The 24978-nt window shown below is 38.7% G+C and overlaps 1 protein-coding gene across 6 annotated transcripts in view; it reads left to right on the top strand.

The window, feature by feature from the left end:
- Positions 1 to 24978, top strand: part of pam (peptidylglycine alpha-amidating monooxygenase) — a 133026-nt gene that overhangs the window by 99301 nt on the left and 8747 nt on the right. For all 6 annotated transcript variants that reach the window (XM_042394361.1, XM_042394360.1, XM_042394363.1 and 3 more), the window contains 9 exons: positions 770 to 899; positions 3332 to 3448; positions 5164 to 5236; positions 12188 to 12398; positions 15226 to 15429; positions 16100 to 16215; positions 21550 to 21646; positions 21857 to 21907; positions 23808 to 24053. In XM_042394361.1, the coding sequence (XP_042250295.1) occupies positions 770 to 899; positions 3332 to 3448; positions 5164 to 5236; positions 12188 to 12398; positions 15226 to 15429; positions 16100 to 16215; positions 21550 to 21646; positions 21857 to 21907; positions 23808 to 24053 (1245 nt within the window). The remainder of the gene's footprint in view (positions 1 to 769; positions 900 to 3331; positions 3449 to 5163; positions 5237 to 12187; positions 12399 to 15225; positions 15430 to 16099; positions 16216 to 21549; positions 21647 to 21856; positions 21908 to 23807; positions 24054 to 24978) is intronic.

The raw sequence follows: 24978 nt of genomic DNA, 5'->3' as shown, positions 1-24978 counted from the left end.
GGTGCAGATGGCTCTTGGCTAGTGGAGTTCTTAAAAACCTTTTTTGGATTAAAAGTAACTGATTGAGGTGTGAAGGATATGTAGCAGCCCAAATAATATTACAATAATTGATATATGGATAGATTAAACTATAATACAGAGTTAAATAAGAAGAAGGATGAATCAGAGAACAAACTTTCCTCAATATTCCAATCATTTTCATTGACCTTTTGCAAACATGTTCAAAATGTTTTTTCCAAGTTAATCTTTCATCTACAATAACTCCTAAGAATTAAGTAAATTAAAAACAAACTGTTCAAACTCCCATCGTACAAATCCAAATAAACACCCCTATTTGGGGTGGCTATGATGTAAACACCAATCACAGATAAAGGGCATGTGAAAATCAATTGTTTTTAATCATTTTTTTCAGCTATGCCTCTGAGACCACAAACAGAAATAATGTGTCATTTTTTGTAGCAGACTTCTGAAACATGTTATCATCTGAACATCATGTTAATTACCAATTCTAATAAAATTAGGAAAAGTTGTAAATTATCAAAGTGATAAAACTTGTCAAAAAACAAGTATGTTTTTGAGCTGTCAAAAAGACTCCAAGTTTCCAGAACCCCAAACACAACATTGGAGTTAAAAATGACCAACGATTAGGCCAACTATTCATCTCAGAGATATACCACAGTCACCTCTGATGCCAATTTGAGAATAACTAAACTGTTTTGTGTGTTTGTTTATGTGCATCTGGTTCTCTGTCTCTGTGTGTGTGGTGTAGACTACCATCTGGAGCAGGTCTCAGCGTGGCCACAGAGTTCTCTCCAGCTGGGTCAGGTATCAGGACTTGCCCTTGACTCAGATTCTAATTTGGTAATTTTCCACAGAGGTGACCACCACTGGGGGACAGAGTAAGTTGCTTGATATGATGCTCATGATATATCCATTTTCTGTTGATAGAGGGCTTCTGTGAGTATGCATAATCAGATGTGGCCGAAAATATTGGTACCCTTTCACCTTTTTTTAAAAAAAAACAACTAAAACTTCTCTGTATTAAGTTGAAATGGATAGAAGTATATGGTATCCATCACTTTCATCTTTATTTCACATTGAATATAACTGAAACTTTGCTTTGATTTACAACTTAACATATTATTTAATACAACAACACAAATGAAAATGGCATGGCCAAAAATATTGGAACCTTTAACTTAATATTTTGTAGCACAGCCTTTGGAGGCAATAACTGCAGTCAAGCACTTTCTGTAACTCTGAATAAGGTTTCTACACCTCTCCACTGGTAGTTCAGCCCCCTCTTCTTGAGCAAACTGCTCCAGTTCTCTCAGGTTTGATGAGCAACGTCTCCCAACTGCAAGTTTCAGCTCTTTCCACAGATATTCAATGGAATTCAGATCAGGACCCATAGCAGGCCACATGAGAACGGTCCAATGTTTCCTTCTCATCCAATCTTGGGGTTTTTTGATGTATGGGGTCATTATCCTGCTAGAAGACCCATTGCCCTGCAACTAAGACACAGCTTTTTGACACTGGGCTGCATGTTTCACTCAAAAATGTGTTGATAGTCTTCTGATTTCATTGTACCCTGCAGAGATTCAAGGCACTCCGTGCCTGAGGCAACAAAGTAACCCCAAAACATCACTGAGCCTCCTCCATGTTTCACAGTAGGCATGGTGTTCTTTTCTTTGAAGGCTTCATTTTTCCCTCTGTAAACATAGGGTTGGTGTGATTTACCAAAAAGCTCATTTGTCCAAAGCACATTCTCCCAGAAGGACTGTGGCTGGTCAACATGCATTTTGGCAAAGTCCAGTCTGGCTTTTTTGTGTTTCCCTCTTAGAAGTGGGGTCTTCCTGGGTCTTCTACCATAGAGCCCATTTTCATTCAGACAGCGGGAGATGGTGCAACTTAAAACTATCGTATCTTGAGCTTGAAGATCAGCTTGGATCTGTATTGAAGTTTTCTTTGGTTCTTTCTTGACCATTCGAGCAATCCTTCTGTTCAATCTTCGGCCAATTTTCCTCTTGCAAGCACATCCATAGATGTTGGCTACAATTCCATGGGCCTTAAATTTCTTAATAATATTGGCAACAATGATCCCAGGAACATCAAGTTCTTAGGAGATGGTCTTGTAACCTATATGTTGATTACCTTTTCATTACCTTTTTTTTAAAAATATTATTATTACCTTTTTTCTAATGTCTTCAGACCACTCTCAAGTTTTCCTTCTGTTTTCCATGTTCACTGTGATGCACACAGTGACACAAAACAGCAGAGTGAGTAATTTTCTCCTATTAAACGGGATGCATGAGTGGTTATAAGATTGAAAACACCTATGATACTAATTAAAAGACAATAGTCTGCATGAAGTTTCACTACAAATCAATTATTTCTTACAACTTCTAAAGGGTACCAATAATTTTGTCCAGGCTATTTTAAGATGTCTTTGAAGAATAAGCAAGAATTCAGTTATTTACAACTTTTTTGTTTTGTTCCACTGCAAACCAAACATAGACATGCATTGATAATAAAATATCTTTTAATTTCAAATGGCTAATGGTGCATTATTTTAATAAATGTGAGGGTACCAATAATTTCGGCCAGGTCCGTAATGCATCTGACTGGCAGACAGCACTGATCTGGTTTGAATAATTGCCCATATTTCCTAATTTTTAGGCTTGATGCTAATGGATAGCCATGGTATTTTTTTAATATGTTTAAACCATTTTGTAAGCCTGCTATTGCTGGATGCTAATGTCAGTCTTACTCACTCACATACATTCAAAAGCAAAAAAACAACAAAGATCCAAAAGCTGGGGCAGCTGTAGACTACTTTTCACTATGAGTGAGACCTAGCAGAATCGTGGCGCCCTTGCTGAGTTAAGGGACTCAAAAAGCGTGTCTATAAGGAATTACTGGGACTTTTAAAAAAAGAACTACATGAAAACAATCCACCAACATTGTTGTTTCATTAGTACAGCATCTAAATCAGAACAACCGTCCCATTAGAGCAGAGTATGTAAATTATGTTCACTACACAGCACACCCACAGAGCTATATATTCATGAGAGACCAGAAACTACTGACTAATTTGTATCTGTATGTGTGAATGCACTGTTAGACAGGGCATATGGCCGCAAATTACATTGATACGATGTTATTGTTGCAAGCACACTGTCAGAGCAATCAGACAAGATGAAATGGGGCTACACTGTGCAGATTTTCTCTGCTGCTGAGCATATGCAGCTGATATTAGGCTCACTTCTTTAACGATATAACAAAACAAAAAATACTGTTATCCTTGCTGAGTTTTGTTCTGTTTTTTCAGCTCTTTTAACAGCCAGGCTAGATACCAGCAGAGGTCCCTTGGTCCTATTCAGCAGTCTACTATTTTGGTTGTGAACCCCACCAATGGCAACATCCTGAAGGCTTCTGGCAGAAACTTGTAAGTTCTATTGTGCTTTATTCCTCTTGGTTATGAAAGAGAGTGCTGAGTAGGATCAGAGACAGCCAGTTATTGTAGCACACGTGCATATCCTTGATGTACTGTGGCTTGGATTGTACCTCATTTATATGTTGCTTTGCTAATGCCTGCTAATTGAATAAATGTAACACAGTATTTCCTGTATCGTTAAGGCGGCCTGCCCCTAGCTGATCCAGCCAGGCTATTCTGGTCCCAGAGGCACTAGTCACACTAGACAGAGCAGTCAGTGCCTTGTAATCACCCGCTGTAAGGTGATCAATACCCCACAGTTCTGAGCAATGCAACTGGCCCTGGAGAGAATCCCCACAAGTCTAACATACTTGATATTTGCAGTCCCGTCACTGTGGACATTTCAGCATTCAGCCGTGCTTGAAATCTGTAGGGCTGTAGTCAACCAAAGAAAATGTTGGTCGACTAAAATCGTCCATAATCTTCAACTAATCAATCAGTAGCGCGCGTGCACGCGGGGGGGGGGGGGGGGGGGGGGTAAACTCAGCAGCCACACATTTCTCTGTTCTGTATTTCTGTCTTCAGGTTAGGCTAACCCATTGTTGCTAACTTTGGAGCTAACCCCCTTCACTTTTCCAGCATTTGGGGAAACAACAGACGTGACTTTTTTGCATTTATTAACTGACACACTGTAGGCTACATCTACTGCCAGACTGGCAACTTACTACTAACCTTTTCCTCTGCTCCGCTTGTATCCACCGTCACTTCTCTGCCCCTCACTCTTCCCCACTCGCTAGGCAAACATACTCCTTAACGGAGCCACGCTACCAATAGTTTCCCAGGCAACGACAGAGGTTGACTCACATACCGGAACAACGCTGCACAGAGACTCCCAAACGCTGTCGATTTCAAATCAAAACCAAATATTAAAAAAAATTTTTTTGGCCTGGTGGGGGGTTCTCGTTGTGTCATTATGGAGAAACACAGATTCAGTAAATGTTCAGTACATTCAATAAACATTGAATATAGTTAGACCCAGCAGTCTCCGAGTTCAAAGTTGTGAAAACAACGGGGGAGTTTTGAATACACCCCTGTTTTCACAGGTAATTTGTTAGTCTGTACCTCTCGCCACATGAAATAATGGATTACTCCTGGAAAGCTATTGATGTAGTACTTTTCTCCTTATGAAAATAACACAGAGATTATTCGACCAATGAGAATTTAGTCAGACGAGAGCATATCGACCAACTAAGTAACTAAGTAATGAATTGGTTTTGTTTCTTGTAGTTTCTTTAAGTTCTCTTTTCTGTGCTCTTTTTCTCTCCCTCTATCTCAACCTCACTCTCTCTCCCTCACTATTTTCTCGCTAATTTTCTAACAAGACAGAGAGGCTTTTATTTTTAGCTGTATATTTTTTTATTTAGTAAGTAACCACAATGAAAAATAGACAATTTTTTTCAGTTTCCATGTAAGTGTTACTTTTATGTTCATCTACATTCTCTCCCTCACTATTTCCTTTTGCTTATTTTCCAACTTGGTGGTGAGGCACACTGATGGGGTGTGAGAAGGGCAATTTCACCTGTTAGGTGTGCCATAGATTCTTAGGAGTCATCTTCAATGGGGGAACTAACATTTTACATCCTGCATTACAAGCAGAGTGAAACCAGTCTCAGAGCAGTCATTGCTTTCTTCAACTCTTCTAATGAAGCATTTGTCTGATGTTGCAGGTTTTACTTGCCACATGGAATAACTACAGACAAGGAGAATAATTACTGGGTTACTGATGTGGCTCTTCATCAGGTAAGATGCAGGTGATATTCTAGCCTAAATACCACCATTAATCAACTCAAGGCATCTAAGCATTTATAATTACTCTGATTTTTTCTTTATTCTGGAAAGTGCAGCTTTCTTTAAAACATTAGTCAGAAAGTAATTAATGAATTGAAAAAACAAATTAAAGCTGCAAGCAGTGTTGATCAGGCCCTCACACCTTCATGCATGTCGGGGTGCGCCCCAGTGGAAGGGCTTTTGTTGCGGGCATGCAAATGTGTTCAGGACTGGGCTCTTATGGGACACTGCTCAAAGGAATTAAATTATAACTTCCTGTGTCCACTATGTGGTGCTAGAGAGCACCCGCAATATGTCATGTCACTGTGTATCATGTGTAGACCACAGCATGTACATTTCATGTAAACTGGATGATGTTTTTCATATCAGCATGATTTCCTGTTGTCAGTAGGTGGCGCGATGAGTATGACTCAATATTGACATGTACAGTGCTGCTTGAAAGTTTGTGAACCCTTCAGAATTTTCTATATTTCTGCATAAATATGACCTAAAACGTGATCAGATATTCACACAAGTCCTGAAACTAGACAAAGTGAACCCAGTTAAAAAACGAGCAAAAAAAATCTTTTTTTTTTTTCATCTTTTTCATTTATTTATTGAGGAAAATTATCCAATCTTACACATTTGTGGGAGGCTAAAGTATGTGAACCCTTGCTTTCAGTAACTGGTGTGACTCCCTTTTGCAGCAATAACTTCAACCAAACATTTCTGGCAACTGTTTATCAGCCCTGCACATCAGCTTGGAGGAATTTTAGCCCATTCGTCCTTACAGAATAGTCTTAACTAAGGAATGCTGTAGACTTCTTTGCATGAACTACATGCTTCAGGTCCTTCCACAGCATTTCTTTAGGATTAAGGTCAGGACTTTGACTCAACCATTCCAAAACATTATCTTTCTTCTGCTTTAACCATTCTTTCGTAGAACGACTTGTCGTTTAGTGTCGTTGTCTTACTGCATGACCCACTTTCTGTTGAGCTTCAGTTCACAGACAGATACCTTGACATTTTCTTGTAGAATTTGCTGGTACAACTCAGAACTAATAGGTCCATCAATGATTGCAAGCTGTCCTGGTTCAGAGGCAGCAAAGCAGCCCAAACCATGATACTACTATCACCTTGTTTCACAGATAGGATAAGGTTCTTATGCTGGAATGCAGTGTTTGCTCATCGTCAAACAGAACACTTCTCATTCAAGCCAAAAAGTTTGATTTTCGTCTCATCCACCCACAGAACATTGTTCCAATCACCTTCTGACTTATCCATGTGGTCTTGACAGAACCGTAGACGGCAGCAATGTTCTGTTTGGAGAGAAGTGGCTTTTTTCCTTTCAACTTTGCCATGCACACCATTGATGTTCAATGTTCTCCTGATGATGGACTCATTAACATCAACTGTAGCCACTGCAAGAGAGACCTTTAGTTTCTTAGACGTTAATCCGGGGTCCGTTGTGGCCTCCCGGACTATTACGGGTAGGCCCTGGGTAGGGCAACAATGGTGTTGGATGTCTTCAATTTGTATATGATCTGCCTGACAGCTGACTGGTGGAGTCCAAACTCTTCAGAAATGGTGTTGTAACCCTTTATAGCTTGGTGAGCATCAACAACTCTTCTTTTAAGGTCCTCAGAAATCTCCTTTGTTTTAGCCATGACACACTTCCACAAACCTGTGTTGTGAAGCTCAGACTTTGACAGTGAAGACCCAGATTTCTCTTCTTTAAATAAGGCAGGGCCTCCCAGACTCACACTTGATCGTCATCCCATTGATTGAAACGCCCAACTCCAATTTCCCCCTCAAATGAATTGATAATCTTAGGGGTTCACATACTTTTGCCACACACAAATATGTAACATTGGATCATTTTCCTCAATAAATAAATGAACAAGTGCAAAGTTTTTGTCTCATTTGTTTAACTGATGTCTCTTTATCAAGTTTTAGGACTTGAGTGGAAATCTGATCATGTTTTAGGTCATATTTATGCAGAAATAGAGCAAATTCTAAAGGGTTCACAAACTGTCAAGCAGCACTGTATATGTGTTCTGGCCTGGACTCTAGTCATGTGAAATTTGGGTTGATTCGGCAAAGTCCAGTGAAGAACAACAACTTTCTTTTTAATGACAAAACATGAAAATTTATGGGCACACCACTCAAGGGTGTTCTGTGAAAGTCAAGATTTTGATAACTTTTCATTACAAAGGTCTTTAGATGAAACTGACCAAATTTGAAGTCGGTCAAGTTGAATCTCTAGGAGGAGGGCGGGACCTTTATCAAGCATGAGAACTTAAGGGCAGATTGGACGATTTATGTTAAAGTTATAACAACCTCCTGTTTCATGGCGAAACATCAAAGTTTGCCACATTGCCACGGCAAGGGAGGATTTTGAGCAAAAACAAAAAGATTTTGATAACTTTTCATCACAAAGGTCCATAAATGACACTGACCAAATTTGAAGTCGGTCGAGTACTAGGAGTTTGTTAAAATACAATGGCTGCAAATTGCAAAAACTAAAATTGCAAAGTAAATTCAAAATGGCTGACTTCCTGTCGGACTGAAGGCATGGCTCCAAGAGGCTTTTTTGTCTGTCTGGCCTACCAAATTTTGTTCATGTACATCAAATTTAAAAGTGGGGGCTTTGAGTTTTACACTCTTTTTTACTCTTACAACTTAGCTGACCAAATTTTAGGTGGATTTGTTTAACCTGCTAGGAGTAGTTAGTAAAACTTAGGGTCTATAACTTCTTATTGCCAGTAGGTGGCGCTATTACTATGATTCAGTATGAGCCTGTACACGTCTTCAGACCAGGACTCTTATCAAACGTGAAATTTGGGAAAGATCTTACCATGTGAAGTCATGTTGCAACAGTTTGTTTAGCAATGGCGAAACATGGAAATTCGCCGTGTCACTGTGGCAACAGCGTTCAGTGAAAACTCACAATCTTCACAATATGGCATCAGTAAGGTCTTAAGGCTTTTCTAACCAAATTTGAGGTGGATCTGTTCATACTGCTTGGCACAGATCGTAAAAGTACAGCATCTGTAACTTCCTGTTGCCAGTAAGTGGCACTATGACCATGATTCAATATTGACACAGTTGAAGGGCTTTTCTTGCGGGCATGCAGATGTGTTCAGAACCGGGCTCTTACCGGACGTTGCATGAACGACTTACATATCACTTCCTGTGTCCACTGTGTGGCGCTAGAGAACACTCACTAATTATACATCATGTTGCTGTACATCAACTGTAGACCACACCATGTAAATTTCATGTAAATCGGATGACATTTGTCATAAAAGGCTGACTTCCTGTTGTCAGTAGGTGGCGCTATGACTATGACTCAATATTGACATTTAGATGTGTTCAGGCCTGGACTCTTATCAAGCATGAGAAATTTGGCGCAGGTTGGACGATGTAAATTCAAGTTACAACAACTTCCTGCTTCAGTGCGAAACATCACCGTATCACGTTCACCGCATCGAAGTCGGTTGGATTAAATCTCTAGGAGGAGTTTGTTAAAATACAAAGGCCAGAAATGGCTAAAAGTTTCCTGTTGGACTTAGGGTATGGCTCCAAGAGGCTTTTTTGTGCATCTGGACATGATACATGTGCCTACCAAATTTCGTTCATCTATGTCAAATTTAAAGGTTGGGGCTTTGACTTTGAAATTTCCTAGGGGGTGCCCTGGAGTCATCCCTGTCATGGCGAAACATCAAAACTCAATGCAATGCCACGGCCACACGGTTCAACGATAGCTAAATCTTTTAAAACCTTTTAATCACAAACTAGTCTAGATCAGGGGCTCTCAACTGGTCTCACTCTGGGACTCACATTTTCCCATGGTCATTAAGTCGCGACCCACTTTTATAGAATTCAAACCAAGCACATTTATTTTTCAAAAATATCCTTCAAAAACACACATATGTCATCTTTTTTTTTTTAACATAAATACATGTATTTACATGTACAAAGTGCATTTCAGAGCACATTATTAAGAAACTGAGGAGGACCATGACAACTGCATGTACACTAAAATAAATATCAAAACTGCACAAAATAAATAAGGCCACAAAATTAGATATTTTCACTTATATACTTATATCGCTCCATCAAAGCTAAAACAGCCAGAATGTGCATTAGCTTCTTTCCACAAGCTCATGAACAGCCAAGCACCTTAAACCTGTCCATGCAAAAAAAATCCGTTTGGATCCAACCTAAGCACTGAGACCCGGTTTGTTATTCAGGATAAAGTTAGAAGAAGCAGCGGGTCTGTCGGGCAGCTGAGTGAAGTGGAGCCTGCGGAGGAAGCACTGGTTAGCCTTGGCATCACTACAGGCAGATTCACTCGCTACAGTGGGTGAGGAAATAAAACCAATGAATCGATAAGTGCACACACTGTTGATTTCTTCCCGTGGAGCCGACATGCAAACTATTTTGGTTCAGTAAATTTCAGCTGTCAATTAGCCTGGTCAAGGTAGGTAAGTCTGTGGACAGAGACACTCGACGAGTGTTGGAGGCATTTAGGGAGGAGAGAAAGCGCACCGCTGTAAAGGAAAGGGGTTTGCTAGATTTGCAACATAAGACAAAATGAGAGCATCATTGCGAAATGACAATAATAAACAGTAAGTTAATTGTTTTATCTTGATTATCTTGTTTTCATAATTGTTGGAAGCCAAAATTTTAATCGAAAATAAAATTTGATTAATCGCACAGCCCTATTTTGTACTCTCAGTTGCAAGCACTTCATTACATCTCACACACTGGAGTTGCTGCCCCTTTTTATACTCAGTGTACAAAAATTCACATTTTAAATACCCCGGGTCATATTTCCGCGTCGCCATCTTGCCTCCGAACATCAACACAAACTTAAGGTGAACGTCAAGCAAATGATGGTTACCATGGCTACAGCGGGAGACTGCTGCACGTCTCTGACGCATGCCTGTCAAAAAAAATTTTTTTCCAAATAAAAGACAAGTCCAACATCAGATGCACATTAAATATTATTTAATTATTATTTATCTATAATAATTATTTTATTTTAGACCCGCTGTCCGCAACCCACCCAGAACGGGTCTGCGACCCAGGTCTAGATGACACACACTGATTTTTAAGTTGTTACGATGAATTCTGTAGGAGGAGTTTGTTAATATACAAGGCATTCAAAATCAAAATTGACCACTAAATTCAAAATTGCTGACTTCCTGTTGGGTGTAAGCTATGGGTCCAAGAGACTTTTTTGTGCGCCCTGGCATGATACATGTGTGTACCAATTTTCGTACATGTAGATCTAACTTGGCACAGGGGCTGCTTCGTTGAAATATTGTAGGGGGCGCTGTTGAGCCATTCTGTCACACCCATGCCCGCCACCTAAACAATATTACAGACTTTAAGACCTGTCATATGTGTGCAAAGTTTTCTGAGTTTTCAAGCATGTCTAGCCCCTTAAAACACCTTTGTATTTTGTAGCGAACAATGTGTTGCCATGGCAATTGCTTCTGATGAAAACTCAAAAGCTTCAAGTGTTATCATCATCAAGGTCTTACACCTTGGCTTACCAAATTTGATGTGTTTCTGGCTAACCTGCTAGGAGTAGTTAGCAAAAGAGTGGCACTTAAGACTTCCTGTTGCCAGTAGATGGGGCTATGACTATGACTCAATATGAGCCTCTACTTGCCTTCAGACCAGGACCCTTATCAAGCATGGGAAATTTGGAAAAGATCTAATTATGAAGAGTCAAGTTATAACACTTTGTTTGTTCATGGCAAAACATCGAAATTTGCCGCACCACCAGAGCAAAGGCGTCTAGTGAAAACCCACCATTTTCACTATATGTAATCATCAAAGACTTAATTCTTTTCTGACCAAATTTCAGAAAGATCTATTCATGCTGCTTGGTACAGCTCATAAAAGTACAGAACATGTGACTTCCTGTCACCAGTGGGTGGCGCTATGAGTATGTCTCAATATTGACACATAGATGTATTCAGGATGGGACCCTCATGAAGCATGAGAAATGGGGGCACATTGGAAAATATACGTTGGAGTTATAAGGACTTCCTGTTTTAGGGCAAAACAACAACATTCGCTGCAACGGCAAGGGCATTCAGTGAAAATTCATTTTGATGATTTTTGATCACAAATAGTCTAGATGACACACACAAATTTTGAAGTCAATCTGACAAAACCTGTAGGAGGAGTTATTAAAATACAAAGCATGCAAATCACCAAAAATGATCGCTTAATTCAAAATGGCCGACTTCCTGCTGGGTTTACGGTTTTGCTCCAAGAGACTTTTTGTGCATCTGGGCATGATACATGTGCGTACCAATTTCTGTGTGTCGGTGAAACATGCCACAGAGGATACAGTTTGAGGGGCACTGTTGAGCCACTTTGCCACGCCTATGTTCAGGATCTATAAAATATCAATATTATTAATTATTCTAATAATTAGAATTATTATTTCAATCACAAGAGGGGCCTAAATATATTTCTAGTTTAACATGTAGTATATCAGTTAAATCCTCTAACTGAATTAAAGTGTGAGTAATATTTTGGGAATTGGGCCAAAATCACTGTATATGAATTTGTCCTTATTTCACACCAAGAAAATCAAAGGTAATCTCAAGTGTCATATTCAGTGTCATAGACAATATAAGGGTGGAAACACTAGTAATATATTGCTTTAACAATTCACAATGATGATCTGTTAATGATTAATTTATCATTTACACATCATCATCATCATCAATTATGTATATATAATTGTTGATAATTCATTTAACAGTCTCAAGTCACTCCAGGTCTGGTGCTTAAGTATTAAAAACACAATTCAATACACAGTTCAAATTACAGAAATTGAAAACAGGACCACATAATGCAACCAACAAAGTCCTCCTTCTGTACTCTCATCAGGTGTTAAAAGTGAGCAGTGACGGCAGAGACAGAACCTTGCTGGCACTGGGAGAAGCTTTCACACCAGGAAGTGACAACAACCACTTCTGCCAGCCCACTGATGTGGCTGTTGACACTGACACTGGGAACATCTTTGTGTCTGATGGCTACTGCAATGCCAGGATACTGAAGTTCTCTTCTGATGGCAGATACTTGTCTGAGTGGGGTGCAGGTAGTAATCTGACTGTACACACACACATCACTCACACACACACGCACATACATGCACACACACACACACAGTGGAGATATATATATATATAGATATATATAGATATATAGATATATATATATTATAAACCAAGCACATTATATTTATTAAAGTTTAGAATATAATATTTTTTCAAGTAATAGCCTCACAGTTTATCTGGAGTTGAACTGCAGCCAAAGTATATGTTTTGTAATCAAAATTACATTAATCTCATAGAAATCCTACTGCTGAACTTCACCTGAGCTCTCCTTCACTAATAGTGTGTATTTAGAGGGCTGACCCAGATGCAGTGTAAGAGCTGATTGTGTATTGAGCGTTGCCTGTTCAAAATGTGCCTGTTTGGAATGGGCCGATTGCTTGGCCCCGGCCTCTACTTCAACACATCGGAAAATTAATAGGTACAGTTGATGTTAGGTGTGAATACACCAACAACATGAAAGAAACTAACTGTTATACACAGATGTTATAAATAATAAGTACTTTAATAATAAATAAATGTTTTTTTCTAATTTCAAGTAGCCAAAATGAGGGCTGCATTTAAAAATAAAGTAATGTGCATCATAAAATAAAGTGGATTGATCATATTGGGCTTTTAGATCGTTCCTGTTGTCTGTGCCTTCAGTTTAGATTTGAGTGGGTATGTTTGCTCCAAAGATTTGTGCTTTGTCTGTAGTGGCGCTTCACAATCACCACAGTCTCAGAACATATGAGAAGTACTGTGGACTCTTTACCAGGACTCTTAAAAATATAAGCTTGTGTAGGCCTGTCTTGGCAACTACTCACTCAAGGTAAACTCCATCTTATTGCAATTTCATAAGAATATGTGAAATGACAAGAAGGACATTTCCAACTTTTTTCTCAAAAGTTGGTTGCAGTTTCATTTCAGTAGTGGACAAATTACTGGGTAATTATTATTGAATGACTTGCTGATAATTTACTCTAAATAATAAAGCTGGTAACTAGTAAGCAGTTAACCTCATTGATTGTATGACCTGGACTTCCGTGAAAATGGACTTCCATGAAAATCAATAGTGACTTTTAGTCATTATCTGTGGAGATTCTCTAATGTGGAATTCTAGGGCAGTTTATGATGACAAATAATGATCAGGTTTTTAGTGAGTTAATTAATGCCCTCATAAATTTATTACATATTATAATACAATAATACTATTATTACAAATGGAAAAATGTGATGTGGACAATAATTTATAATAATATTTTAGACAAGTGTTTAGAGCCTTCACCATCCCAGGATACTTTTTTTATTGTAGACTTGTTTGTAACAACTTAAGTTTATCTTTTTAAAATGTAAACCAATCAACTCTAGGGGCCCATTTTCCTGAAATAGGGCACAGGTGCAGACGCAGGTCTCAATTCCTGGCACATGTGGATGTGACCAACACATTTTTTGAAATTTTCCAATTTTTGTTGGTGCAAACTGGGCACAACCAGGCGTAACATGGAAGAGAGGCCAAATACATTATTAGTGGGAAGAATATGGAAACAGCAGGTGAGCTTCAGAAATGACCACACACAGTAATGATCAGATGAGCTCCTCTCATCCCCTTTAAAAGCAGCAACAGGTGAAATGAGGATGAGAGAGTTCCACCAGATATTCCAAAATACAAATTGGACACCCCAAACATTAATATTCATCGCTCCAAATATGGTGACAATGATAGAATGAAATTTCATGTAGTAAGAATCTATTCTGAGTGACCATAAATCAACATCAGACTCGCTGCAAGAAACAGCCTTTTTCTACTGCAGTTCAAGGTTGGACCAATTTTTGATTTCCAACGTTAATACTGAGAGCAGATTATCATTTCCAAATTTCCAGTTTTGGTTGTGTCATGTCTTTAATAATTTTGTTACATATTCCAGTAAATTGTAAGCTATATTTGCTTACATTGCTGCTTTCTTCATAGAATGCAATAATTCAGTGGGTTTATACATCACTGACACCAATGCAGACACAATCTGCACATTAGGGGTGTGGCCGAATCCAAATACATTATTTGGCAAAGCACAAATAGTGGGTTTTTTATGAATATTTGTTTTATACAAATATTTTAAAAAATTATTTTTTGTTTTCGTGAAGAAAAAAAAAACATAGTCAGATACCAGTGTGCAGGTCAGTTACATCGCTATCTCAGTCTCTGCCCTCTGCTCCACTGTTACATCTATCAACAGGTCTCAACAAGGGGAGTAGCATCCACCTCCTACATGACACACATTTCCTAATTTGGACATCACTCTCGGAGTTGGGGGTGTTCCCCAGAAATAAAGCAGAGCTACTGACACATGCCAAGTGCTCCCAAGGGACTCTCCATAACCTGTTGTTCCCCTTCTCTTTTCTACAAAGTTAGGTTGTAAAAAATAGGAAATAAATGAAAAGTGCAAAGCAATAATTTCCTTTGAAGTTCTTCCTTACACGTTACATAAATAGGTAGAGGTCTGTCTGCAATGAGGCAATAACTAAATTTAGCTCAGTAGTCAGCACAGTCATCTATGATCTGGGAGACTCCATTTCAAGACCTGGTGTGGGGATCTCCTTTGTAAGGTAGTTTTTTCATGAACACTTGTAACACTTTATTTTTCTAAAATTAAAAGCACAATAAAAACAAGAACAGGATTTTTAAGCCTCTTTCCACTTTTATTCGAATACAGATACTAATACGAATAATTTTGCTGCCTCAACAAATAGAGACATAAATGCAAATACTGGTCCCTCTGCAAATCCCTACTGCACATATTCAACCATCTTGTCTTATTTTTCTGACTGAAGGCTCATCAGACAGGAGGAGGCGCATACCATTCCGGATTCCCCACAGCCTGGTCTTCCTTCCTGATAGACAGGAAGTGTGTGTGGCTGACAGGGAGAATGGACGAATCCAGTGCTTCATAGCTGAAACTGGAGAGTTTGTCAAGGAAATAAAGAAAGAGGAGTTTGGAGGGGAGGTGTTTGCCATCACTTACAGTCCTGCCGGGGGTGAGTTTACTGACTAAGCTGGCCAGGGACCTTCACATCTCATCCCCTCCCCTCTCTCTTTATTTCTCTCCATTTTCTATTCTTCTATACTCTCATTCACAGTACAAGATCATTACCCTCCAGGAGGCGCCATAACAGTACAAGATCATTACCCTCCAAGAGGCGCCATAAATTATTGCCAACCAGGACAAACCATTTCAAAAATATCTCCTTCCACACTGCAATATAGACCTTAAACCTCTTGGCAACTTAGTACGATGATTTGCCCCCCAACCAAACTGTTGTGCTGTGTGTATTTTTTTAATTATATTTGTCTACTTAGGCACACTTTTTAAGCCTGTGTTGCAAACTGGAGGTGTAACACAGAAAGAGAGGAATTAACAAATGATGCTGCTGAATTTCATTATGGAAAATGTAAGATCCAGTGTTTTTGGAGCTTGATCCATATTAGAGGCTGAAAGTCATCTTAGCCACTTAGCCCCAACTGAAATGCTAGAATATGCCTTTAATACATGTTTTTAATTCAAGTATTCCCTTCATACTGTGTAGTTGTAAGTGCTTAACAATTATTTGTGTTTGTGTTTGTGTGTGTGTGTGTGTGTGTGTGTGTGTGTGTGTGTGTGTGTGTGTGTGTGTGTGTGTGTGTGTGTACTCGTCTTTGTGCATGAAGGCTTAATCTTTGCAGTAAATGGGAAATCTCTGTATGGCCATTCAGCTCCACTCAGAGGGTTTGCAATAAATTATTCAACCAAGGATGTTTTGGATACCTTCATCCCAGAAAAAAAGGTAAACACACACACTCCTATCATTCACTCATTCCTATCTAGACTATACTGAAACACAGGTGTATGCTGTATGTGATCAATGCCAGCAACTTATCAAGCCACTACATTGTGTGCTTCTTAGACCATTTGCCTGCCAGAATACCGCAACTATTCCACCCCTTCCATTATCCATACCCGTTTATCCTTTGCAGGCTTGCAGGAGACAGGAGCCTACTCCATCTTTATAAACACCACTACTCCATCTTTATTAGGGGTGTTGATGAAAAAGAAATACTTGACATTATTAAAAAATGTATTTAAAAATAAAAAGTCCATTATTCTGTTTTAAAAACATAACATAAAACACAGTTAATGTAAATGTTGCGACTTTATTTTAAATGTGGTGAACTGTACACGTACATTAATTAAACAATTATATAATTCATCTTGCGGCACCCTTGGCACCACCCAATGCCCCATGGGGGCTTCTGCGTTTCATGAAGGTGGTGAGTGAGTTACTCTATCCTCCACTGATACCAAGCGTGATGAGGATGCATTGTAAATTATGGTTTCAGGGAAACATTCTGCAAAGGGAAGTAGGGAAATGGGAGGAACAGGGGGGAACGAGAGAGGGTGTCTTCCCTACCCTCAGTGACAGATTCTAACAGTTCAGGAACATGTCCCACAGAGGATGCTGAGGCAGGTTATTCCACAACTCGGTTTGGGTGCTGCCCTTATGGAGGTCGCTCCCTCTAGTGCCTTCTTCAGAAGTGTTCCTCAAATATCTGCTTTCAAGGTTTCTCCCTCTGTGCCATGATTTTCATATATGACCCTATTATATTATATTATATTATATTATATTATATTATATTATATTATATTATATTATATTATATTATATTATATTATATTATATTATATTATATTATATTATATTATATTATATTATATTACATGAATTAATGTTTTTAATTGCTAATGAGTGAATGAGTAGTATTGTTACATAAAAAATGAGACCTTACTCGACTTTCTCAGTTGTCTGTAACACCCTGTGGACAGATTTCTATGTGAAGGACCTGGGCCAGATTTTTGACGTGACGTTTTTGTGCCTCTCTCCCACTAACATCAACAAATGACCAGCATAACCACACTGTACTGGGGCCTGTTTCAGAAAGTGAGTTTAGTGAAAACTCTGAGTTTGTTCACTCTGAGATGAGGGAAACTCTAGGTTTTCAGTTTCACAAAGAAAGTTAACTTAAACTTGGGGTCAGTTACCGCAGTAACTGACTCTGTGAAGCTAACCTGCTCTCTGGCAGGTTTTCGTCAACAAACCCTGATTTTCTTTCTGTCTCCTCATTCATTCAGTCCGTATCAAAGCGCATTCATTAGCAGAGGTTTACTATCTGTCAGAATCTAAATCCTGGTCGGATATTAGTTTAGTTACTCAAGGACTTTCTAAAGTTACCTCTTTCATGCGCATCAGTCATTTCTTTGAACAGTGTTTTTTTTCCTCACATTCAGATATCACACAGCCTGAATTCATCCTCAGCTCAGAAAACCTCTTCATGTCCTTCTGTTATAACTCTGAGACTCTGTCAGTTTGTCAGAGCAGCTCCTGTGCTGAAATGTTTATTGCACATAATGTGTAAGCTCAGTTTAAATTTAAACAATTGTTATGAAGCTTTAGACGTGGGATCAATGAATAATTATCTCTATCACTCATGATGTGATTGGTTGCACTGATGGGACATCATTCCTATAATATTATATGTTAATATGCTGAGTGAGCAGGATTGTGGTGCAGCTGCAGAATGTAGTTTGAAAGTGAGATTTTTAAATAGGGAGCATAATCTTAACGTGTTTTAACAGCATTTCAGTGACAATGTTTAAATTGACTACATTTGTTGAAGTAGCTGAAATAAAGTCACTGAATACTGTTGAGCTGAGATACAAATAGATGTCTAAAAATTTTACATATTCTGTATTTTAACCTTGGCGCCTTTTCAAGTACAAATCACCAAACACATTATTACTGGATCAGACTGGATGTCTCTGTCTTTGATCTATATATGTTTTAAATCTTTAACTATATTTTTCATCTTCAGTTGTTGCCGCCTGTTATTTGTCTGTCAGATTAAAGCTGAACAAATATATTTAAAATGTATGCAGCCTGATACACAATCAGATTCCACTTTATCATCATTAAGGAAATGTAAGTCTGCTAAATGATGAATTAATGGACAACACTGAATAAAACTTTATTGTGTTAACTTATTGACACTTTTCCCATTTATTTATTTTTTTTTAAATATAAATGTGCAGCATCCGCACACACATGCATTAATATCACTACGTCCACTGGATTAAAATGGAGGCTCTGCCTTTTATTTACCTGTTGCCATGGTAGTATCGGGGCTCCATTGATGATGGCTTTTTTTATTCATCACGCACACGCTTAACTAAGAGTGAACATACTCAGAGTTGATTGAACTGACTCTAATCAGCTGTTATGAAATCGAAAACTCTGAGTTTCCCATCAACTCAGAGTTCAGGGTTTGACTTAGAGTTTGCTGAACCTGCTTTCTGAAACAGGCCCCTGTTCTCATTATGTGGCAACACAATTTAACAGCAAGCCAAGCAAGTCCAATAAATTCAAAAGCATTGGGCAGAACACACACAACAACACAGCAAAAACGGTGGTATCCAACCAGAAATACCCTGCAGTTATTAGCTCTCCAGCCAGCAGAGCGATAGCAGATCATAGCTCACCTCTTTTCCAGTTGGAAGTCCAAAAGTCATAATAAGCACACATTTCACAACAAACACACAGCGTGTTGCTCCCCAGCCACAGCTCGTTGCTGCCCGGATACAGCCTGTTGCTCCCTGGCCACAGCTCATTGCTGCCCGACAACAGCTTGTTGCTGCCCAGGTCATAAAATGAGTCTTATTTGTAATAATGGAGTATCTTAAATTTTGAGATGTTGCTTGGTAGCATGATAAAATATCAACCCACAGGATAGGCGGTTCGGCAGCGGATCTTTGTTGTGTGTAAATTCTCAGTGTCTTCTCTCTGTACAAAATGTAACCAGTCAGGCAAAGTGACACAAGTTTTATGTTTAGGAGTTGTGGTAATTTGTGTAAGCTGATGGATTTGGAGAAAGATTATCAGACATTATCCAATGTCAATTTACTGCCCACTACAGTACTTCACCGCAGATCCTGCATGTTTAAAAACTAGTGTATTCTCTTGAGTCATAAGGAATCAGAGTATTAGGTGCTTGTTAACCAGTTGAAGCTTAGTATATGAATAGGACTATTTCTTTTGGCCTTGGTCTTTACGCAGTCTCATTTGGACTCACTTTTTACTTTAAATTGGTGTGTTCAGTCTTTGATGGGGGCAGTTTTGAGAGACCTGTCTGTCTGTGCATTAGGGCAGGGAAATAATTCAATATTATTGTTTATTGAGTGGAATCTTCTCAGCGACATCTGCTTAGTATGTATTTTTGCATTTTGTCAGGGTCATGCCAAAAAGCAGTCACCCACCAGGAACTAATTTCCGTCTGTGTGTGCGTGCAGCCTGTAAAGCTGTATCGCCCAGTTTATTTATGCCTACAGCTGCTTTTATCGTCTTTTGGTGGAAATTAGATTTTGGGTTGGATGAAAAAACAGGTGGAAAGGTGCCATCCTTTTTATATGAAAGTATTTGCTCAAACAGAGTGGGATCCATGACAAATACTGCTCATAAAGATGGGTGAAATTTTTCTAACAAGCTCTATAATGTGAAGTTATGGCACAGAATCAGTTAAATAGTCAGTTAAACTGTAGGCCAGTGAGCAGTGTGATAGAGGTTGGTGCTGTTCAAACAGTTTTACATCAAGAAATAAATATGATTAAAAATGAAGCAAAAATGCAGTATAAAAGATAAAGCCATAGAAAAATATTACACAGCATAAAACTATAATCCAAACTAAATGGTTAATTCAAAGTGATTGGCGGCAAACACAATGTAAGACTGGGTTGTTTTTTTTAATCAAGGAAAGGGTTTTGCTCAATTGAAATGGAGATAATTTGAGAAAGAGGAAGTTTAGGTTACAAGGTATGAACTGCAATCACTTATTAGCAAGGAGAAAATGAGATTTTACTGGTCATACTGGCCAGGTTTTTAAACTGGTAAAAAGGACTGGATGGCTTATAATCTTTAAAATATAACCCACAGGAATGAAGTAGAAATTATTTGATGGAGAAAAAAAACCTTTCAGTAACAAGGTATGAGCTGCAATTGCTGCAATTGCCAAGTAGGTTTGCACATACAAGGAAGGTGTTGTGGTGCATAACAGTCAAAATATACACAAAATTAAGTAATCTCAAATAATATGAAAAAAATGTATTTTAAGTGATTAGAGCTGCTACAGATTTAAATTTTATAAAGAAAATGTACCAAATATTGACCAGGAATGTGCAAATGTTCATAGTGTAAACAGTATATGCAGTGTGCAATTAATGATAAAAATAATACAAGTTGTGTTAATGTAATGCACCATGTTATGTTTGGGGGGGTAGAGAAACAGAACAACAACAACAACAATTATGTGACTGTTTATGTAGAAATAGAGTATAGTGCTATGCTGAGCGAGGATTATGTGAAAAAAAGAGGAGGTGTGATGTTTAGTTTTATGTATGTGTGATATTTATTTATTGTGCAATTTGAGTAAATCAGTGAGAATCTCTGTGCATAAGATGGTAGCAGAAAACACTGTGTAGCAATTGTCAACCTGAGGTAATGTTTTTGCATTTTGCAGAAAATCATTGTTAAATGTGTTTATCCAATGTAAAGCATAACACAGTTAACTGCATTACATATGATAGTTACATTAAAAGTGTGCAGCAACTCTGTGGGTGTCAGGCTCCTGTATCAGGTGGCTTGCATCACCTAGGTCACATGTGACTTTTTGGTATATGGTCTCCACCTCCTGCACATGCATGTCACCCAGAATTCAGACAACCTTACATACATTGTAACTCTCATTTTATTGTCTAAGTAGTGGGTGAGTCATTGGACTGGCCTACCACGTTTGCTCGCTATACATGTTGCAGTTTCAGATACATTTATGGCCAAATAATAATAATAATGAATTAAAAATATTACAAATCCAAGCATTTCTATACTGTATGAATGAGAAGTTTCCTAATGCACACACAAATTTTAACTACAGTAAGCCAAGCTGAGCCCTCCAGTCTAAACTTTTTTGTCTACCATTTGGACCAAATAGACATGTTCTATACCCAGACCATTGTGATTAGTTTGGAAATAAGTTTTGGGATGGTGGTGAATCTTTTTTTTTTCCTTCATTTGCAGGAGTTTGAAATGCCTCATGACATAGTTGAAACCAGGGACGGCAGTGTCTTCGTTGGGGATGCAGGCAGCAAATCAGTCTTCAAGTTTACCACTGAGAGTAAGCTCAGCTTCATTAAGACCATTATGAATCAAACTAACTTAACTTGTTACATTCCAAATCACTATTTTCCTCTAGGTATTGGTGATATTGGTGAATATAGATACATTTTTTATTAATGGAGGTTTTAGTTGTGGCATAGCAGATGAACTATCTACCTGTAAATGAATATTGCACCATTATTAAACTTTTTTCATCTCAATTTTCCAGAGGCACATCGCTCTGTCAAGAAGGCTGGAATCGAGGTTCAAGAACTTGAAGGTAGGTTTTGTTGAGCTTTACAGAGATTCAGACTGTATACTGTATTCATCATGTAAATAGATAATAGTTAAAATAAGAATAATAGATAGATAGATAGATAGATAGATAGATATAACTTTATTGATCCCCAAAGGGAAATTCAAATTGTCAAGAGCTCATCAAAATCAAATATAAAAAACAAAAAACTATTCAGTCAATTCAGGATGAATTGAACAGTCTTATTGCTGTGGGGACAAAGGATCTCCTGAAACGCTCCGTTCGGCAGCACAATGAGAGGAGCGGGTTGCTACAGCTACTCCTCTGTCGCTCCAGGAGGCTGTGGAGAGGGTGTCTGCTATTTTCCATTATAGCTTTCAGTTTGTTCAGTTTGCCTCTCTCCACCACAGATCTCTCCACAACTCCCGGATGTTGCTGTGGTGTAAATTTCTTTCAATTTTCTTTTTGTATTCCACCTTTGCCATCTTCAATCTCCTCTTCAACTCATGTTGCACCTGTTTGATCTGTTCTTTGCTTCCTTTTTCTGGTTGAGGATTGCTTTTATGTCACTTGTGATCCAGGGTTTGTTATTGGGGAAACATCGTACAGTCTTTGTAGGTATGACTGTATCTCTACAGAAGTTGATATACTCAGTAAAACAATCAACCTGACTGTCAATGTCCATATTGTTCCCATCTGTTTCCAGCAGCACATTCCAATCTGTGCATTCAAAGCAGTCCCTTAGAGCCTCACTAGCCTCAGGTGTCCATTTCTTGACTGTGAGGGTAGTTGTAGGCTGACTCAGCACACAGGGCTTGTAGCAGGTCTGCAGAAAAAACAGGTTGTGATCTGACCGGCCCAGTGGTGGTAAGGCAGTAGCTCTGTAAGCTTCTTTGACATTGGTATATAGCAGATCAAGTGTTTTACTTTCTCTGGTAGGACAATTAACAAACTGTGTAAATCCAGTCAGGTGGGAAGATACATGGTTGAAATCTCCAGATATTAATACAAGTGCCTCAGGATGTTTAGTCTGTATCCTGGCAACAGTTTCATTGAGAACTTCACATGGAACTTCAGCAGTTGCCTTGGGAAGTATTGTTATGATATGACTGAATTCTCTTGGTACATAGTATGGTCTCATACCAACTGCCAATATTTCAATATCTGGACAGCACATCTTCTCCTTGACAGTAAAATGCAAAGGATTACACCATCTCTGATTCACAAATAAAGCCAGTCCTCATCCTTTCTTTTTTCCACTAGCTTTAGTGTCTCTGTCCATCCGTATGAGAGTGAAACCAGGTAGTTCCACACAGGAATCAGAGATGTTTTGATTCAACCAGGTTTCAGTAAAACACATGAGGCTGCACTCACGGTATACTCTCTGAGTCTTCACCAATATCTCCAGCTCATCACTTTTGTTGGGCAGAGAGTTGACATTTCCCATGATGACCGATGGCAGAAAGGGCTATATCTCCATTTCCTGGCCTTCACCTTTGCACCAGCATGGCAACCACGAAAACACCTCTTTATCTCAGCTATAATAGGATGGTATCCCCTGGAGTAAACTCTTTTCCCCACAGAAACATCCATCAGCAAGCAACAAAAAACAACAAAAATAAAGCAAAATTCAGCAAAAACTGAGAGCTCCTAGACTTTGCTGCTTGTTGAAGTGCATGTTCTAGAACAATTATAATAGTTAAAGTACTTGATGTTACTGAGAGTCCAGCCAGTTGCAACACTTGTTTTCTATGCAAGCCCATAAGACAATGGCATATCCCAAAGATTTGATGCAGCGACCCAAGATGACACTCATCAACTCGCCATATACCTCTGTCCTTTTTCTCACTATGTGTGTCAGTTGATTCTATGTGCCTTTGCAGTAATAAAAAACCTGTTAATCATAAAATTTTTATCTGTATAGAAATGGAGACCTTTGTCAAAACTAAGGTGAGGCCGGAGCCTAACATGTCGAAGACAGCAGCCATCCAACAGAAGCAAACTGTCTCTCAACAGTCTCAACCACAGGGAGAGGCAGAAGAGGAGAAGAAGAGTGGACCAAAGCCAAACAAAGAACAAGGTGTACTCCCAGCCATCATCACTACCCTTCTGCTCATCCCTCTGTTGCTGGTCATCTCCATAGGAGTCTTTATCTGCTGGAGGAAAAACAGTATGTATGACACTAAGGCCATGAGGCAGTGTTCAGAAGAGGTTGTTAAAAGTAATGATATTGAAGAACATCAAAATAAACTTAAATTAGGCCTCAGACCTCCATTTGACAAGACTTAAAGGATAGGTTCATATTGTTTCAGGCCCATCTTAATACATTACTCACAAGCCCATATGTCCAGTACATTTAAAGGGCTGTCATTTTTCCTCCTGCTCATACTGGTAGCAAAAAAGATCCCCTCCTAAAGTGATTTCAATGTAAGAGATGCAGGGCAAAATCCACAGCCTTTGTTTTGCGCAAAAGTACATTCTAAAGATCAGCTGAAGATGCTGTAGTTAGGATGTTAGGATGCTGTAGTCTGCATTAGACAAATTAAATGAGTGTCTTCCAAAGTTTGTATTTTTATAATTAAATTTCCTCTCTGTGCCACAATGGACATCGTTTACCCACTAAGCCATGGCAGAGGTAGTAGTAACACAAAGTGGGAATTGCGCACTAAAAAGACAGTAACTTTGGAAGATATCTGCTTGACTTGTCTAACTCAGACTGATGCCTCAACATTAGCTTTGGTTGAAGACGAATGAAAAATGAAGAAGCCAATTGCTCACACAGTTTCACAAGCAGTAAGTCCAGGAAACCTTAACGGGCTCTTGAAGATGAAAAAAAAGTTTACAGAAAAGAAAAGGTTCTGAAGGCTCTCTAAGCCAGAGCAAGGAGAGGTTCTTATATTAAGAGCCTATTTAGTCAGGCAGATTGGTTTTGATCTGACAAGTTCTTCATCAGGGCGAAAATAGTCAAGTCAATTTTATTTATATAGCCCAATATCACAAATCACAAATTTGCCTCAAGGGGCTTTACAATCTCTACAACATATGACATCCTTTATCCTTAGATCCTCATATCAAAATATAGTCACAAGTGGCAA

Source organism: Thunnus maccoyii, chromosome 19, assembly GCF_910596095.1.
Source record: "Thunnus maccoyii chromosome 19, fThuMac1.1, whole genome shotgun sequence".
Classification (NCBI taxonomy): Eukaryota; Metazoa; Chordata; class Actinopteri; order Scombriformes; family Scombridae; genus Thunnus; species Thunnus maccoyii.
This window is presented reverse-complemented; position numbering and strand designations above follow the sequence as displayed.